The sequence below is a fragment of the Schistocerca cancellata genome, chromosome 7 (genome assembly GCF_023864275.1).
Source record: "Schistocerca cancellata isolate TAMUIC-IGC-003103 chromosome 7, iqSchCanc2.1, whole genome shotgun sequence".
Lineage (NCBI taxonomy): Eukaryota > Metazoa > Arthropoda > Insecta > Orthoptera > Acrididae > Schistocerca > Schistocerca cancellata.
The window spans coordinates 172,134,726-172,154,960 of NC_064632.1; the positions used below are offsets into that span (position 1 = coordinate 172,134,726).

A 20,235-nucleotide genomic window follows, 5' to 3' on the forward strand; every position below is an offset into this window, starting at 1 on the left:
AGATTTTTGTGAGGTAAGTGGTTCATGAAAGGTATAGGTTATTGTTAGTCAGGGCCATTCTTTTGTAGTGATTATTGAAAGTCAGATTGCGTTGCGCTAAAAATATTGTGTGTCAGTTTAGTGTTGATCAGAATAAGTAAAGAGAGAAATGTCTGAGTACGTTCAGTTCTGCTCAGCTGTTTGAAAATCAAATGATATAAGAGATTTATCAGCACTGTAATTCATAATTTTTTTAAGGGGAAGTTTCAGTTGATAGCGGGAATAAGTTGCAATGCCAGTAAGACTCTTCATTTTTCAGATGAGAGGGAACTTATGATTTTTGCCCTGCTTCGCTAACCGATCCTCACCGAATTCTATACTCTGCACCACCTCAAAGCTTGATTCTTCCAGCTGTCAGAGTTTCGGCAGCTGTCCATGCCTACTTCCACTCATCGAGAAGGTCGACAGAGGTAAGGCCCCTGACTTGTAGCAAAGTGTCTATTTCACTCCCTCTTGGGACATGACATTAAGTGGAGGGCGTGTAAATTCACTCAGTGCTGGAGTGTTGGGGTTCTGAGTGGGAGAGGTTAACTTCCAAGTGAATGCAGAAATTCTTCCCATGGTTCGAGGTAGGTACGTCGTGATTCTTGGACTGGATTTCCTGGTTGTCCATTGTTCCATAATTGGCCTGGAACTACATAAGGTAAAACTAGATGGAACTTAGTTTCAGCTAGGCTCTGTAGCTGGAATACCTTTACTGTTGCAAGATGCGCCCCATGGCCAGGGGAAACCAAGTAAACTGCATGCAAGTTCCCTTAAGGTCAATTAACATGATTGCATACCAAAAGGTATGGGGAAGGTAGTCGGGATTGATGATGGTACTGACATGACAGTGAACTCATTGTGTATTGTTGAACCTTTGGCAGATAACGAAGTACTAGATGTAGTATGTCGTTTTATTCGACATAGTGTGTTCTACATTCATTAGATAGATGGTACGAGGATAGTGCCTATTTGTATAAATAAATTTGGCTCCGCTAACAGCAAATTTAGAAGTTTTAAATGAGAATGAACTACACTGTGATTATACAATGTAGGCTTTCACGGCTGGTGTTGTTTTAAGTTGAAACTTCCGGGCTGAGTGGCCGTGGTCGATGTATAAAATTTCCACCTAACATTTCGTCTCCATCTGCGGGAGACATCTTATGAGGTCGTCTGGCGTCTGCCACTGAGGCTCCAGGTACTCTCGCATTTATAGAGCCCATAGAGGGCACCGCCATTCGTCACGTGATGCCAACGGTATGCCTGTCTTTGGAAGGTGTCATCATTCTCGATTAAGAGTAATCGATTGTCATTCTGCTGGCGCTATTTCGACATCCATATTTTGTCTAACTTTAAAACTTCCTCTTTTCTATTAAAATTGTTATGGTGTTTGAGAATCTCTATTGCTTCTCTATACATGCGCTCATGATAATGGATGTTTGTGCTAGAACGCTTGTCTCATTAAATTTAATTTCGTGGTTCCCATCTCGAAAAACATGCTCAGCTACGGCCGATTTTCGATGTGTCCTAACCGACAATTTCTTTTATGTTCGGCTAAGCGGGTGTTTACACTTCTTTTTTTGTTATTCCAATATATACTTGTCCACAACTGCATGGAATTTTGTATACCCCAGGTGTTGCTAGGGGGTGTAGTTCTTAAATATTCCTTAATCTTCTTGGTGGGTCTGAAGATTGTTTCGATCCCATACTTGGCCAGAACTTTCCCAATACGGTCCGTGAGTTTATCAATGAACGGTAGGAAAACTTTTCCAGTAGGTGACCATTGTTGCTCTGGACTTCTGGTTTCTTTTCTTCTTTGATGGAGAGCATGATCAATTTCCTTTCTGGTATATCCGTTTTTGATTAAGGCTGACCGTATGTGCTTTAGTTCATGTTGTAAGTAAGCCGGCTCCAAGATTTTATTGGCTCTGTCCACCAAGGTTTTCATGACACCTCTTTTTTGCCTAGGATGATGATTTGATTCCTAGTGGAGGTATCGATCCATATGAGTGTTCTTTCTATATACCTTGTGGCCCAGCGTCCCATTCACTCGTTTAATTACCGACACATCCAGGAAATTGAGTTGACCATTGCTCTCTTTCTCCATCATAAACTGTATTTTCGGGTTAATACTGTTCAGATGTACCAAGATAACATCTAGCTCTTCTTCACCAAGAGTCCACACTACAAATGTGTCATCAACATAGCGGTACCATTTAGCTGGCTTTTTATTGGCAGTCTGCAGCGCTCGCTGTTCGAAGATCTCCATAAATAAGTTGGCGACAGCTGGGCTGAGAGGGCTTCCCATCGCCACCCCGTCGATCTGTTTGTAAAACTCTGCAATATATGAAATAGCTTCGTTTACAATCCCCATGGTAAATAATGACACTACATCGAAGCTCACAAGAATATCACTTGAGCTGCCGTTAATCTCCCTAAGGTTTTCAATAAAATGCGCCGAGTTTTTAATGTAACTGTCCATTCTGCCAATGTATGGTTGCAGCAAGCAGGTGGGGTGAGATAATTGGTCACCTCTTGTGCGGATATCCTATGGCACACACAATCGGTCTCAACGGAACCTGTGGTTTATGTGCCTTTGGGAGTCCATATAGTCTGGGTGGATAAGCTTCCGTTTTGCAGTGTTGTTTTTTATCATCCGAAGAAAGAGAAGATTGTTTTATCAGTTGATTGGTATTTCTCAAAATTTTGGTTGTAGGATCCTTCTGAAGCTTTTTATACACAACCAAACCCAACATAACCCAACCTAACTCAACCCAACTCAACCCAACCCAACCTAACCCAACCCAATCCAACCCAACCCAACCCAACCCAACCCAACCCTACCCAACCCAACCCTACCCAACCCAACCCAACTCAACCCAACCCAACCCAACCCAACCCAACCCAACAAAACCCAACCCCACCCAACCCAACCCAAACCAACCCAACCTAACCTAACCCAACCTAACAAAACCCAACCCAACCTAACCTAACCTATCCGAACCTAACCTAACCCAACCTAACCTAACCTAACCTAACCTAGCCTAACCCAACCCAACCCAACCCAAACCCAACCCAACCCAACCCAACCCAACCCAACCCAACCCAACCCAACCCAACCCAACCTAACCCAACCCAACCCAACCCAATCCCACCCAACCCAACCCATCCCAGCCCAACCCAACGCAACCCAACCCAACCCAACCCAACCCAACCCAACCCAGCCCAATCCAGCCCAGCCCAGCCCAGCCCAGCCCAGCCCAGTCCAGCCCAGCCCAGCCCAGCCCAGCCCAGCCCAACCCAGGCCAGCCCAGCCCAGCCCAGCCCAACACAACCCAACTCATCCCAACCTAACCCAACCCAACCCAACCTAACCCAACTTAACCCAACCTAACCCAACTGAACCCAACCCAACCTAACCTAACCTAACCCAACCTAGCCTAACCTAACCTAACCTAACCTAACCTAACCTGACTTGACCTGACCTGACCTGACCTGACCTGACCTGACCTGACCTGACCTGACCTGACCTGACCAGACCTGAGTCAACCTGACCCGACCTGACCTGACCTGACCTAACCTGACCCAACCCGACCCAACCTAACCTAACCTATCCTGTCCCAACCTAACCTAACACAACCTAACCGAACCTAACTGAACCTAACCTAACCGAACCTAACCTAACCCAACCTAATCCAACCAAACCTAACCTAACCCAACCTAACCCAACCTAACCCAACCTAACTCAACCTAACCCAACCTAACCCAACCTAACCCAACCTAACCTAACCTAACCTTACCTAACCTAACCTAACCTAATCTAACCCAACCCAACGTAACCCAACCCAACCCAACCCAACCCAATCCAACCCAACCCAACCCAACCCAACCTAACCCAACCCAACCCAATCCAACCCAACCCAACCCAACCCAACCCAACCCAACCCAACCCACCGCAGCCCAACGTAATCTAACCTGACCTGACCTAACCTAACCTAACCTAACCTAACCTAACCTAACCTAGGAACCCGATAAGGTGGTTTGTAAATCGGTGCTTCACTTCCAGTAGGAATTTGGTGCTGAACAACCGATGTTGCAGGTAATGGAACCGGCAGATTAAATAATTCCACGTACTCATTCAACAGTCTTTCCCTTCATGCTCTATCCTGTGCCTCCAGATGTGCCACCTTACCACTTAGCGCTGACCAGTCAACAGACCCTCCTGGCATTGTGAAGTTTACTGTAAAATCACAGTGGGACTGCGCAAGAAGAAAGCACAACAACTTTCCTGCTACACTGCCAGGACACTTCGACAGTGCCGAAGTTTCTGAAGGCGAGGAGAATGTTTCACTCGGCACAAGCGAACCGTATTTACAACCGCATGGAACTAGCGATGCTACGGGAAGGAGTTCACCAGACGCGGCGAGAACTAGCGGCAACTAGCAGTAAGGTCTTATACCTCCATTTATATATCAGTAACATAATGCACAATGCAGTGTTACGACTGGAATAAGGTGGACTGTCTATCATTCAGGACCGTGGAGCTCAGTGCAGAAATGGCAACTAATAGGCAGAAGAGGAAATTCGATGGCCTACAGAAAGGTAGAAGTGAAACATCAGTCGCTGGCAACTCTCGAACTGTGGTTATCATGTCTGGGAGAAAATTGACAAAAGAGGAACATTCAGTTCTATCGAAAGGAGGCAGCTCAGGAGTCACGCCACTAAAGGTTCCCACGGAGGACATTATAGCGAATGTGGAGGCAGGAATCAGTGTGTTATCATCTCATTCCATGGATGAAATCAGGACTGAAACAGCCAGAATATTACGCCAAGCGAAACCAACTACCAGCAATTTGTCTCAAGCGGAACAGAGGGCAGTGAGGGAGATCAATGCGGATAAGAGCATTATTGACTTTTTGGAAGTAACGTCAGAGGACCGACCGAGAACTGCGCACTCAACACTGACTGGGCATTTTCAGTTTCGATGCATGCCTTTTGGGCCTAAAAACGCTCCGGCAACCTTTCAGCCTTTGTTGACTAGAGTGTTGCGAAGAATAAACCAAAACAGCGTATGGTATACCTGGACCACATTATCATGTATTCAGAGAACATTCCTGAACACAGGAGTGGTTGCACGAAGTATTTGATCGTCTATGCGCAGAATGGTTAACGTTGAATTTCGAGAAATGTCAGTTGGCATTGCAAGAAGTTCGGTATTTGGGCCGCATTATAGGGCAGGACGGAATTCATACTGATCCAGAGTTAGTTGAAGCTGTTCAAATTTTCCAAACCCACCAATTTAAAGGAGTCGCAATTTTTACCGTAGGTATGTTCCGAAATTTGCAGGAATTGCTAGATCACTTACGCAGTTGTTATGGAAAGGAGTGAAGTTTCATTGGACAGCTGAGTGTGAGGCTGCGTTCCAAAAATTAAAAGATCTGTTGACATCTAATCCTGTCTTGGTCTATCTGTATTTTGAGAAACAATTTATTCTTTCTTGTGATTCGAGCGATTTTGCGCTAGGAGTAATTTTGAGTCAGGAAGTAGATGGTCAGGAGCACCCTACTGCGTATACTTCATAGCAGCTCAATAATGTGAACGAAATTATTCCACTGTGGAGAAGGAAAACTGGCAGTGATTTTTGGGATTGGGTACTTTCGGTTTTACCTCTATGTTAGATGATTAAAAGCGGTGGCTGATCATGCAGCACTTAAGTGGCTTTTGGGACTTAAAAATCCAACGTGTAGATTGTTGAGATAGACCCTTGTGGTTAAGTGTGCTCGATTACGAGGTAGTATATAGGCAAGGAAGGTCGCACACTAACAAAGGTGGACTCAGCCGCAAGGTACACACTATGGAATGCACACCATTGACGAAAGTGAGTGGAGGGCAGCACAAGGTGCTGCCGCAGACTGGCAGCAGCTTCCTAAACAACACCAGTTATGCACGGAGGACTTAGTGATGGCATCATAGAACCTAGTTGTAGTCCATGGTCTCCTCCCATTGTAATTGGAAGAACTGCATTCTCAACACCGACTGGGATTTTCAGTTTCGCCACATGTCTTTGTTGATTGGTGTACTGCGAGGATTAAAAGCAAAACAGTGCATGGTAAACCTGGATGACATTATCATGTATTCAAAGAATATTCCTGAACATTGGAGTGGTTGTGCGAAGTGTTTGATCGCCTGCCTGATAATGCTGAGAAGTTCGGTATTTGGGTCACATTATAGGGCAGGACGAAGTTCGTACCGTTCAAATGCTGATTGAGGCCATCCAGAATTTTCCAACAAATACCAAGGAAAAGAAATAACAATCTTATTTGGGGCACATACTTTCAATAGAATGGGGGAGTGTGGAGGGTCGAATTATTATAATGATTAAGACAGTTAAAGGTAGGAGTTTTACAGTAATCAAGTTCGTTAAAATGTGAAGGAATATTCGGAGTCAGAAGTCATATGTGCGTTACATTCTGCAGTGCAGTTCAACGCCATGGTGCGTTGGCGTAAGTGGGTCAGCGGAACGCCGATTTAAGCAACACAACGAAGACTGCTGTGTCACCAGACCGTGGAGGACATGAGAAGAAGCAGCTCGCCGCATACCAGGGTGTTAACAGTGAGGGTGGGGTCCCAAGTCAGTTACACCAGAAGCAACTACAGAATACTCCCCCAACTTACTGGGGAAGAAGAACCACAAACGTCAGAGGCAGAAAGCCCTATTTAAGAAGCAGCAGCCAGCTCATCGTCGTCCATCCTGAGGCGTTGGAATGACGCTGAACTTGTGTCACTTAGCGCCACCACAAGTTTGGAGTCGTCACTGCCATCGTAATGCAGTTTGTTGCTTAGAAAGCGCCAAAGTGGTGCCACCGCCATAACTACCATCGGATGCAGTCAACAGGCAGCTGCCAGTCATAGGAGTCATCGCTTGAGGTGCTTTGGGGTTACGCACTGTAGCCATCGTCCAGGGACGCTGCCTCCATTAACGGCATGACCAAGCCAGAGCTGGGGACCCCAGCTTGACTTGTCCTGCTGACATGCCCCCCCCCCCACCGCTCCCAGGCTGCCATGACAACAGAGGCCGACGGGTCAAGCTTCCAGCCGCCACACTACGATCTAGCAAGTGTGTAGCGATGCCACCAAGGTGACAGATTCTAGGTAACTCCAGCACAGCTACAGTCGCCGTAATGGTCGCGTGTGTGAGCTTATGCTGGCCGCCTCCATCGCCACCGAAATATTAGGAGTGGAAGCAAACCTCGACCAGAGGGCCCACAACTATTGCATTGCAGCTGACCAATGAATGTTGGTATTCTGTCATCAGGAGACATCTGTGGACTCATCCTGGCCATCCTTCTCCTCATGCTGAGCAAGGGAACCCACATTCGAATCCAGCAATGGGCAGTGGAGTTCCATGCCAGTTCACACAGACCATTTATACATGCATAATGTGAACATTTAGGGATCGTAAAATCCCCACAAGATGTTACAGTTGCAGCTAGACTCCTCTATATTGAGTGTTTTTGTGCCACAATCCAGCAGAAGATTTGTGGGCCTTTCTTTTCCAGTAAAGCAACTGTAGTGGTGTTTCTTATTTTGATGCACTAGAACTATGGCTCTTCCCTCAATTGGAAGAAGCTGAATCACAGAGCTTTATTTTGCACCAAGATGATGCACCACATTACTGACATAAGTCAGTACCCAACTGGTAAATGACATGGTACCTGACTACTGGATTAGCCTAAAGGGGCTGGGTGATGGAGCATCTTTTGCATGGCCTTCATGTTCATTATATTTGATACAATGTCAGTTTTACATTTTGGGGTTCATAAAGGATCATGCTTATGAGCTTACACTATCAGCTGATCAACTAACTTAAGAAACAAGGTTGAGGCAATTTATAATGTAGCAACTACGTTATGTAGTTGTGTATAAATGTCTCCTCCGCTATGTTTCTTTTCACTTGCACTAAAAGCCACAAGTGATTTTTTGATAATAATAATAACTTAAAGTTGTCACAATAACTCACGGAGAAAAATTTCAAGTCACTCATAAGGCGACTTGAATAAATGAAAATACTTTGCACTACAGTGAACATAAGAGGGAATACTTGAAATGACACAAGATGGCTGGAAGCTGGATGTTACTTATACAGAGTCTTTCACAATTAATGTTGCACACTTTTAGGGCTTGTAGAAGGGACTTGGAGTAGGTCAAGTTTTACATAGGAACACATGCCCGGAAATGTCCATCAACGATGATATACTCATCAAAGCTATAGGCCCTGAATATACAGGGTGATTCTGCGATGATGTTACAAACTATCAAGGATGATGGAGAGGAATAAATGTGATAAATGTATCAATCTGAGCTAAGGGTCCCTGCACAACAAACAAATGAGTCTAAGTTATAAGCAAAAATTGTTCTGACATGTCTAGTAGCGGAATACATGTACTGGTACTGTTGTTGCAAAGAATGTAGGGTGTGCAACTTTCAGATGTGGTAGCATGGACCAGGATGAGAAAAAATGTCTAGGAAACATGGGCTCTAAAATGCATACCTGAGGAGCTATAAGCACTTGCTCGTCTTCACCAGTCTAAAACCCATCTCTTCTATTGAACAAGTGCTCACATTTATCCATCGTCATCCTTGAAAGTTTGTAACATCATCATGGAATCATCCTGCATATACATACATCTACAGGCGACAGCGCCTGTGAGTTTGACGGCTCTGTAGCGTCGTTGGATGATGTTTCCAAACATGGGTTCCTATGTGAAACATGATCTACTATATCCCCTTTGCATCCTCTAGAAGTGATAACATGAATTGTGAAATACCCTGTATCAGATGATGAGTTTCCAAGAGCAGGAAGGCATAATAGTAACACAGCTGGGAGTGATATGGATGCAACGTTCATGCAGGAAAGTGGAGAACATCTCGAAGTTTCTAGAACAATCTTCACATAGCTAGACCTTTCTGTTAGCTTGAAAGCACACAGAGGGGAATTCCCATACTTGTCTGCTATGCAATAGATCGAGATATCAAAAAGGCATAAAATGGTCATTGGAGTTTTTAATCCTTCAGGTTAAGAACTATTAATTTTAATAGTAATACGAAGATGGTAAGAGGAGACAGGACTTAACGAGTTAAATTCCTTTGTTACAGTCTGTAGGCTTTCATTAATTTTCGAAAGCGAGTATGTCTAATGTGACTCATGAGTGTGAGAGCATATTTTCAGTGGATTGGTGTGCCAGTTGAGGTGTTGGTGCACCCAAAGCAATGGGTCGCTATTGAGTTGCCATGGAGGCAGGACTCGTAAATGAATACACCGCAAAAGTATTCACTTCTGATTTAATAAACCACTTTCGAAGTACTGTCGCTTTTCAGACACTGCTCCGAGTGTCCGAAACAGCATCTGAGTAATGACAGATTATGCCACATTTATTACACACAGGTATTGTGTTTGAGTAGGAAATGACTTTGAATGTGTGTGCAAGTATGATTCCCAACTAAGACGATCTTTAGAATTACTGTGGGACCTCTTCTCCAGTTATTATGCTGTCTCAGCATACTGGGTAAATGATTTGGGCTCACGGCTTGCACTTACAAGAATTTCTGCTTTTGTGACTTCAAGGTTTAATTATGCATATGCTCAACTAGTCGTGTGTTAGAAGTGTTGAATCTCAAGCATAATACCACTGTCTTTCATGTGCTCTCATCTTAAACAATAGATCTCTAACACAAGTGTGACAATCAGTTCCTGCTAGTGTAAACTGCTGATGTTAAGAGGACAATTTGCTTCACATATTTGACGATTTATTCAGTTCTGACCCATTTATTTGTGGCTACCCAATGCTACTTCCCAATTCATCTCAAGTTGTTATGATAAACTTTAAATACAAACAGTGTGTACCTACAAGAAGAGAAAAACAGGGCTATCCTTGAGTGCCAGTAGACAAGCCAGCAAATATAGAGGTTTTTGGTGCTCATGGCATCTAAGAAACGTAAGATGGTCGATGGTCGTTGCCCTGGTTAATGAAGAGTATGGTACCTATACAGTCAAGTAACTGACAACCGAAATTCAATGGAAACAATTCTGACAAATTTATGTTTTGGTTTATTGATATAATAGCATTCTTCCAGTTACAGCTATAGTCATATAGGATTAATTAATAGGATGCCTGCTAAGTTCCAGTTTGTTGCAACTATTACTCCAGACACATTGATCAAGGCTTGGGAAGAACATGCCCTTCGACTTGATATGTGTTGTGTGATTAATGATGCTCACACTGAACACTTGTAAGAAAAAATGTTTGAGGTGCTCTAATTTTATTATTATTTATAGTTGTAAACTGAATGTAGTAAATTCTATAAATCCTTGAAATCTCGATATTTGTTTCGAAACAATGCATTACAAAAATTTGTATTGTCAGATCCAGAGAAAAAGTTCAATGCAATTTCGAAGCTTTCACTACAAACGTTCACAGTGGTGGGCAAAACTTTTATCTATAATTTCCTACCCTTCTTTTAATATCTTCTAAATTTCTAACATTTTTATTAAGGACCCTCGATTTCTATCCAACTTGCAATTTCTATTTTGTTTGAACGTTCTTTTTAACTCATTATTATTATTGTTTCATTGATTTTTCTTTGCTACAAACAATATGTGTCCGTATAATGGAAAAAATATGTTATTACATGACAGAATCTGTAATATGTATGGTCTGTTTTAAAACAGTGGGCAACAGGTCTTGAAATAAATGAGAATGAAGAAAGCAACTGTGTACCTCCTTCGTTTTGAGTGAGATTCGTTTATGTACTTTTTCTCCAGTGCTCAGACCTCTAGCAGTCTTTCATTCATCTTCTGTAGTGTTGATCATGATGGCTCTAATATGTACCATTCATGACCCACGTTCCTGTGCTCTTCCCAATGCTGTTCACACACCTTCAGTGCTGTTGTCATTGTCTTATTTCCTGAGAAATTAAAACACACATTTTAAAATGTTTCCCAGGCAGCCTCCTTCTCGCCATGCAACAGTTCACCAAATTTCTTATCTCTGGAAAGCTCTTTAATGAATTGGATAATGGAGATATGGTCTTTGAATTTTGATTTACTCAGTTGTGACAATTTTTCTATTGGGTGCTTACAAGACTTGCCTTTGTGATTCATTTCCCTTAGAAAATTATCCATGATTTATATAAAAACTACTTTAAAACAAAACATGAGAATAAATTACAATCACTACTAACTGGAGTAAGATACTGAACTGGTATGACCCAAATGTTGAATAACATTTTTATTGTATTGTTTCAATCTTGTGATATACAACAATTATACATATGCTGGTAATGAATTTCTTCTGTTTTCCTTTCTGTATAAAAACTATTTTAAAACAAAACAATGGTACAGCTAAGTTTCAACTTTCTTTGTGATACCCTTTATCCATAATATAATGGATAAGCATCAAATAGTTTCATTCAGTTTCCATTTTCATTTTTGCATAGTACTGTCTGTAAAATGCATTAATTCATCAGTAATGTATATAATTGCGACATCAACAAGAGTGAGGAGAGAAACAGCTATATGTAACGTAAAAAAAAGGTCCTAGGTATTAATTGTTGTTTATCTGGGATCTGTGAAGTACTTCACTTCATTAATGGAATGTTCCACTCGTACTTGGAGGAACCTATGCACATTAAAATCTTGTACACACAGTACTCATGTTCAACAATAATATTTATTGTACATTTTGTTCCAAACTGACTTTTGGCTTTCTAGACTATTCACAGTTTTTAATATTTAGCTTCATATTTTTAACCCAGTGGATGTCAGGCAATTCCTGTTCAAAACCCTGTCCAGCCATCCAGCTTTAGGTTTTTCATGATTTACTAAAATAACTTAAGGTGAATGCCAGTACAGTTCCTTTGAAAGGGCACACCGATTTTCTTCATGATGTTTTCTAATCCACACTTACGCTACATCTTGGATTACCTCGTTGTTGAGAGGACAGTAGATCATAATCTTTCTTCTTTTCATATTTTTTTGCATTGAAAGACCGTCGCCCCTTTCTCTTCTCATATAATTTTTTTTTTGTTGAGGTTTATTCTGATTTGTGTCGTTGTGCCAAGCTGTGAACAACAATAAGGCCCATCCACAAGCAATGATCTACCTGCGCAACTGTCTGTGCATATCACATCTGTACAGAGAGATCGTTGCATATGGACAGGATATTTGCGAAAAAATGAGATGTGCACAATCCAGGAAGTTAGAGTTGGTGGTTTGAGCAAAATTGCTCAAAGCTGTGGACACCAATCTCATCTACACAGACAAATCGTAGTGTGTAAACAGAATATCGCCGCAAATATGGCGCACGAAACGTGTTTGAGTCAAATGTTTGTTCAGTCTAGTATTTCTCGTCAATGTGTGCAAAGTTAATTTTAAAATGACATACACACATGACTGCTCTAGATAGTTCGTTTCTGAACTATTGAAAAGTTTAGGAGTCACGCAGGTTTGTGAAGAATTAAGAGCAGCAGATACAGTGATCGAGATTAGTAGGCTGCTGATTATAATTTTTAACGGAGAAATTACGAGCGGTTGAAACTACAGCAAACAGGGAAACGCCAATAAAAATAATCGTTGCTGATTATTTACCCCAATTAGCCAAGCAAAGTTACGATACCTATGAGAGCTGGCGTCTGGTATGATGAAATATTCTGTATAAGCCAAGTTTGTGGTATTTGAGTCCTCTACTTTCTGAGTGATTCCAAAGAAGATAGATCATATTAAACACAGTTTAAGGCTTCTCTTGTGCATAACAGAAACATTTTCCTTGTCTTCAGTCACTCTATACACTTAAGAATAAGAGAAAAAGCATACAATTGATAACTAGAGAATGACTACAAATGTTAAGACAGACCTTTAACCAATTCATCTTTTAGATGGTTTTCACGTTCTCATTTTCTGCGAATACTGTTCCGTGAAGGAACATCGCTGGTGGTCGACTTGATTCCAGTGCAAGAGACTCATTGAGATCAGTCGGTCTGAGGACTTCACTGTATTTGGATGCTGTATTGTGAATGCTCGTTTCGTCAATCAAAATAGTTCTACATAGTATTAGGACCACGCATTTACTCAGTCCAAACATCTCCTATAACCTGTGTAACTACATTGGTGACTCCTGATGATCGCGATCATATGCGAATTCAACAGTTCGGACTACTGTTCAGCGGCAATGTTACTGAGTTGGTAATAGTGCGCTGCGCAGTTTCCATTTGTGGGCAACTTGTTTCCCTCCTGATACTAAGTAGTACTTTTAAAAAAAGGATACGCCATATCATACCTGAACGTTTGTGCCGAGCCATCTTTGAATGGCTTCACTATCTGGCACAACCATTCATTGACCCTACAATCTGCCTCATCATGGACATGCACAAGCACCATTAAGTTAATTTGACATTCCTAAAGGACACTTCCAACATATTCACATCACTTTGTTGGCCCACTGCCAGCCCCCGATCTTTCAATGCAAAATAATATGAAAAGAAGGAAGATTATGATCTACTGTCCTCTCGACAACGAGGTCCTCCAAAACGGCTACATCCTTATACCTACTGACTCAGTCACATGATAGGTTAAAGCAACCCAACTTAAAGGAATTATGACTGAAGTCACCACCAACACATTCATTGAAACATGGATATCAAGATTTGGCTGTCCCAAGTCGATCACAGCCTTCCAGGGTGGACAGTTTGAGTCAAACTATTTTCTGAACTACGCGGTTTCATGGGCACCACACGATTCAGGACCTCAGCATATCATTCAAAAAGTAACGGGCTGGTGGAACAATAGCACCACACATTAAAAGTGACTGTCATTTGCTGTGGTGGAGTTTGGTTGGAGGCGCTTCTTTGGATCCTTCTCAGACATTGTCCAGCTCACAAACATGACAAAGGAGCGCCACTTGCTGAACTCCTATGTGGTGAGACAGTGTCTCTTCTCGCAGACTTCACACTTCCAGTCCTGATGCCCACCGATCTGCCAGATCTGATCACTCATATTGAAAAACACATAACACATGACATAATACTGATGTCCCTCCCACAGTCAGTATCCAAAATGTTCATCCACAAAGCTCTCGCACATTGCAACTTGTGTCTTTCTGAGAGATGGCGCAGAATGTAGTGCAGTAAAACTCCCATCACTGGGCCATACAAAGTGCTTTAACAGGACCATCAAACCTACCTCACTTTACTGAATGGTAAACCAAAAACCATGCCCTTTAACAAACTGAAACTCACGTCCACATTAAACGATCCCACAATCGCCGGCAGTGTGGGCCAAGCACCCTCCATCACAATGCCCATCGACCCTCATTCTATCGGCGCTATCAGCTGACCTTCGAACTGTATCTAGACGTCAGTGAATCTATTTCTGAAGATCTTAACATCAAAATTATAGTCAACGACCTCATCATTGAAGGACAACACTTGGATCGCCAGAGCGCAGAGGGTTCTATCAGAGTGGCACTTTGAAAAACTGTCAGAGTGCCACTTCCTCTTCTCCATTTCTACAACAATGGCGTTCTGTTCGTCATTGCACCACACTTATTCATAATGGAGCCAACCCAATCGCCGGCACACTCTACACTGCATGACATTGCCTGTGCCTTCTACTCCTGAAATCCCCACACACTCATGCTACAGTAAGCCCAACAATGTGCTAGCATACCCCCACGATTTTCAGCTGTATGTCATCTGGCGTACCTCATCACTGGAGCACCTCGATACTACTGATGACAATACACCTAGGAGGCTTACCCAACTCTGTGGCACATCATCACCTTGGTACACTCTGCAGCCTCCCTGGCTCTGTACTGCGGGGAGGAGGAAGAGGGGGGGAATGCACTTTGGAAACATTGTTCTATGAATGAATATTGCTGACAGTCGACTTGGCTCTGGTGCAAAAGACTCTTTGAGGCCATTCAGTTAGAGGACATCACTGTATTCGGATACTATATTGTGAATCTTCGTTTGGACAAAAAAAGTGTTCTATAGAGTATTAGGAAGTGTTTGTTTAGCATAACTATCTCCTACAGCCAGCCGGAGTGGCCGTGCAGTTCTAGGCACTACAGTCAGAATCGAGCGACCGCTATGGTCTTAGGTTCGAATCCTGCCTCGGGCATGGATGTGTGTGATGTCCTTAGGTTAGTTAGATTTAATTAGTTCTAAGTTCTTGATGACTGATGACCTCAGAAGTTAAGTCGCATAGTGCTCAGAGCCATTTATCTCCTATAACCTGTATAATAACAATTTAATCAATCTGAGGTACTGACTGATGACCTCAGAAGTTAAGTCCCATAGTGCTCAGAGCCAAACTGAAGTACCACTGACATATGGACAACTGAACTAAAATTCTCAGTTTTGTTGCTTTGCACATGTAAATCTCCATCATAACATTGATCTGCGAAAGGGATTGCTAATATACTTTCACTCAGTAGTACCATTCGCCATAAACTAATATGAAAGTGTAGCAAAAGAAAGTAGACCCTATTTATTATAAAGGAAAGTGCAGCCAGACTATTGTGTTTCGCCAATAATGGAAGATCTTGCAGCAGTGCCTTTAGAGACACAGGGTTGGGGTGGGTTGTTTGGGGGAGGAGACCAGACAGCGAGATCATCGATCGTCATCGGGTTAGGGAAGGAAGTCGGCCGTGCCCTTTCAAAGGAACCATCCTGGCATTTGCCTGGAGCGATTTAGTCAAATAATAGAAAACCTAAATCAGGATGGCTGCACACAGGATTGAACCGTCGTCCTCTCTAATGCGAATCCAGTGTGCTAGCCACTGCGCCACCTTGCTCGGTAGGGACACAGGAGTTCTTACACTTGTTTATGTACTACTTTCTAAAACAGTATTTGGTTCATAACAAGAGTGAAATAGATGTGAACTTTAGAATTCACTACCAAAAAACTGTAAATAAAGCTTTCGAGATAAACTATGAATCTCTGTCTAGAACACATAATTGAGTTTTATACAAAAGTCTATAACAGGTTATCAGTAGACTTCAGGCAGCGAACTGTATATTCCGACTCGGGAACAAACTAAACTATAGCTAATTGTCTACACATATAATTTATACGAATGTACAAACTTTTACTCTCTGTAACCTGTCATAATTGATGTATTATAGACTTTATTTACTCAATTTGCCGTCGCTAAATATTCCTTCAGGATAAATCAAATAACTTCACTTGTGGTGGGTACAAGGAGGCTAGTTAGGTATGATTTCACTCAATTCTTGTTTCAGAATTGCAGTAGACAATTCGATCTCCTTGTAGATTCTTCTCGTTTCCAGGAATTTTAAAGTCAGTGTCAGCCGATCGTGAAAAGTAATTACTCTCCTCATACAAATACTTTTGCGTATTATACTAGGGGTTACTAGGTCAAAAGATAATTGAATGTTTTCATATCGGACTGCAAATAATGCGGCTAACAGTCGGGTTCTCTCTGGAACTCGCGAAGTAAATGAATGTGTGAAAACTGCCTGTACTTAAACTGCCACTATCCTGAAAATTCTGATCGGTGATTCTATTTCTTGCGTTTTGTTAGCAGTTTTTCCCCCAGTCCAGGTTGTCACACAGACCTAAACAGAATTTCCTCCATTACAAATTTCTGAATAAATTATATAAGCATTGAGGTTGAGAGATCCTAGTCGCTTGCTGCTGAAATTTCGCGGACGAGCAGTGGAATGAAACTTGTATCGTGTGGAAACCCAACATTTGCAGCGATTTATTGCGCTCACGAAACTTTGTGCGGATGTCTGCGCAGACAGATCGTTGCATGTGCTCGAGCCACAAGATATCTTTCGATATGAAAGATATTCTTAGGCGTTGTTGCATCGTGAAGGATGCGGAGGGAGGCAAAGAGAAAAAGAGGGTGGAACATGAATGGAATTATATAGAAAAAGCTTTGCAAGATGATGAACTGCTTCTACCAGTTTTGTTTTGCACAAGGTGTATCCAGTGTTTTAGTTAGTTCGGAATATTCAGTTGTGAGAGACCGCTTAAAACTTTTACAAAATATATCGTAGTGTGTGACAGAATTTGAAATCATTAACAAGCTTTAAGCATTTTATTATGGTATTCGAAAAACACAGCTGTTTGTGATGTACTGTGAGTTTATGCCAATAGTAAAAGATACATATCAATTAATATTTATAATTGACTCTTGTATTCAAGCAAGCTATTTGTTGTAGTAATACGCCTTTTTTGTTCTGTTTCTAGCCAGCACATACGTTGGTGAACAATGTTCCAGCCTGTACGTACAAATTTTCAGTCCTGCTGCATAATAGGACAATGTTGCAATAAAGGTGGAACAGTAGAGCTAATGAGGTATTTACCTCTTAGCACTGTGGTTGCTGTGAAAAGAATCAATTTAGACAATTATGATACAAATGGCTTTGCAGAAGAATTAGAGCTTTTGCAGGTGAGTATTTAGCAAAGCATAATTTGTGTCAAACGTTGTGCTTTAAGCGTAAGTTTGAAGTAGAACTCTTAATCTGTTGACAAACATAATAGAGCTGTTGATAAATACAAATTTCGTTTTGCAGACTGAACTCGGCGTTTCACGACAGCTTTCACATCCTAACGTGCTGTATTATCACCTAGCATTTGTGTCGGGCACTGAATTGTTAATGGTATCACCATTGATGGCCTTTGGTTCATGCCAAGATTTAATACAGAATCATTTTGTTGGTGGTTTACCGGAACTTGCAATTGCTTTAATCCTCAGAGATGTTCTTCTTGGTCTCGAATACATTCACAAAAAAGGATTTATTCACAGGTGAGTTTTGTTATTAAGTCTAACGACAAGAAAAGTCTAATGCAAAATGTGTTAGCGCATATCATTCCTTGGAATTGGAAATGTCTCTCTTCCTCACTCTTGTGTCAGTGGGAGGTAAACATCATCTTACTCCCTTATGATCTTATGCTAGTGGCAAAAGGGCCTACTCTAAATTTTTAGCATTCCTTTGCAATTTGCTCTGGTAATAATGGTGGTAATAAACAAATAGTTGTAATGGAATGCATATTTGTACTACTTGCTAGATTCCTCTGAAGGTAATGATAATGGTGTGGCTATCAAACTTTATTTTACACATTTTGTAACTTCTTTGACAAATTTGGCTGTATTAGTAAAATGGAAAGTTATACTGTGCATTGAGGAATGTAGCTTATCATAAAACAGTAAGAAGGAAATTACCCAGATGTTAAAAATGAAAGCAGTAAATGTTATATCTGGGCAAATTTTGCACAGTGTCTAGGTCTAAGGTTTGTTCCTACATAACTTTATTGGAGGTAAATTGTGCAGCATGACACATGAGAATGCAGTGCTGTGTTATATATACTTTATTGTTATGTACAGTCGCTCCATGTCATTTATTCACCAACATTTCTCTTAAGTATTCATACGTCCCATTACAACATATTTTGCAAGACACAAGATTCTTAGCAATTGATTGCACTGTATTCTCCCTGTAAGGTAATTCCTTTTATATTGTAACACTTTTCTAGAATTTGACTGTTAGAATGCATATATCACTTTAATGAAAATTTTATACCTAACATATTTTCCTCAAAACTTCAGCTCCAATTACTAAAGTGTGATTTTGTGAAGCTTATCACAATTTTTGATTCTTTCCTCAAATAATAATTCAAATTGGCATATACTTACATGATGTCATATACTGGACAACTGTGTATTTGCTTAGCAGGACACACACTTAGTTTGAGGAAACCTGAGTTTACTAGTTTCTAGGCCGCCCCAAAAACAGTTTCATCTGTTGTTAATCTGTGAGTAGAAATCAGTATGTTTTTGAGATATCTTTGTAATTGCATATTTTCATAATTTAGAAGTGCAAATAGTACATTTTGTTATTTTCAAGTGACTAAGTGTGACTTGGGTATATAACCTGTTATTCTACCATCGTACGAGGCATTTCAGTGAGTGTCTGAAGTAGTGCTGTTGCTTGAGTAAAATCGCCTTGGTTTTCAAGCCACATCAATTCATACAAAATTCTGGAGCTTTCGATGGCTATCTCCACTATTGCTGTCAGGAGTAAAACTACTGACTGCTGGAGCTGGTGCAGTTTCCCAGTTATATAGCCATGATTGTGGGCTCTGACACCAATTAGAGGGGTCAAAATGACACTTGGGCAGAAGGTAAGTTTGGCAGTTCATAGCAGTTCTGCTGTTGCAGAGACATGGACTGAGACCAGTTCTGCTGCAGGACAGAGAGAGAGCAAGTGGTGTGAGGGACTGGCGCCATGTTTGAAACTGCCGCTTCTGCCTCCCTACAACTGTCATGCATTTGTTGTTGCTTTCTTTCAACACACAAAGCCCACCTCCATGCCCTGCTAAGTGTGTACCTATGGTCTCTGTTAAAATTGTTGCTGGTCATTCTAACCTCAGCTGGCTATTTTATAACAGAATCCCAGTATGTTGACATATGAGCCAAGACTCTTGTGTTTTCGAACTGTATGTCCGTTTACTAGGCAGTACTCACTTATGGCCGTTTTGTCTTGCTCCCTTTGTTTAATGTTGCTTGTGCTTGGTACAGGGCTCTGCAAGTGTGTAAATTGTCTGACCTTTATAGATCCTGCCACATTCACAAGGGACCGCATACAGACCAGGCACACAAAGAGCTATGTTGTCTTCAACAGAGCTCAGCATATCTTGTTGCTTAGGGGCAGGCCAGAACACTGGTCTAAGTCCATGTCTCTGCAACAGCCGTCTCAACTTGCTGCCTCACAGTATGGCAGGAAAGCATTGCCTGGAAAGTGGACACAAAATACAGTTTGAAAACACAAGAGTTCTGGCTCGTGTCAATATACTGGGATTCTGTTATAAAATCAGTGGCTGAGATAAGAATGAAGAGCAACAATTTGAACAGAGATCAGCAGTATACACTTACTATATGGCATGGGGGGTGGGCTTTGACTGTCGAAAGGAAGCAACAATGGATGCATGACAATTGTAGGAAGGCAGGAGTGGTAGTCTCAAACGAGGTGCCAGCTCCTTATGCCACCTGACATCTCCCAGACCCATAGCAGACTGAAGCTGCAATGAGCTGTCCAACTCATCTTTGGCACATGTCATTTTGGCCCTCTCTGATTGATGCCAGAGGCCTCATCCTGGCTATGTAAGCAGGAAACCATGCCATTCCT

General features: G+C 41.7%; 1 protein-coding gene across 2 annotated transcripts in view; it reads left to right on the forward strand.

Annotated features, from left to right (window-relative positions):
* The first annotated feature begins 16,911 nt into the window (after window positions 1–16,911).
* Window positions 16,912–20,235, forward strand: part of LOC126092002 (STE20-related kinase adapter protein alpha) — a 40,294-nt gene continuing 36,970 nt past the window's right edge. For both annotated transcript variants that reach the window (XM_049907377.1, XM_049907378.1), the window contains exons 1-3: window positions 16,912–17,185; window positions 17,297–17,498; window positions 17,623–17,855. In XM_049907377.1, the coding sequence (XP_049763334.1) occupies window positions 17,319–17,498; window positions 17,623–17,855 (413 nt within the window). In that variant the 5' untranslated portion in view covers window positions 16,912–17,185; window positions 17,297–17,318. The remainder of the gene's footprint in view (window positions 17,186–17,296; window positions 17,499–17,622; window positions 17,856–20,235) is intronic.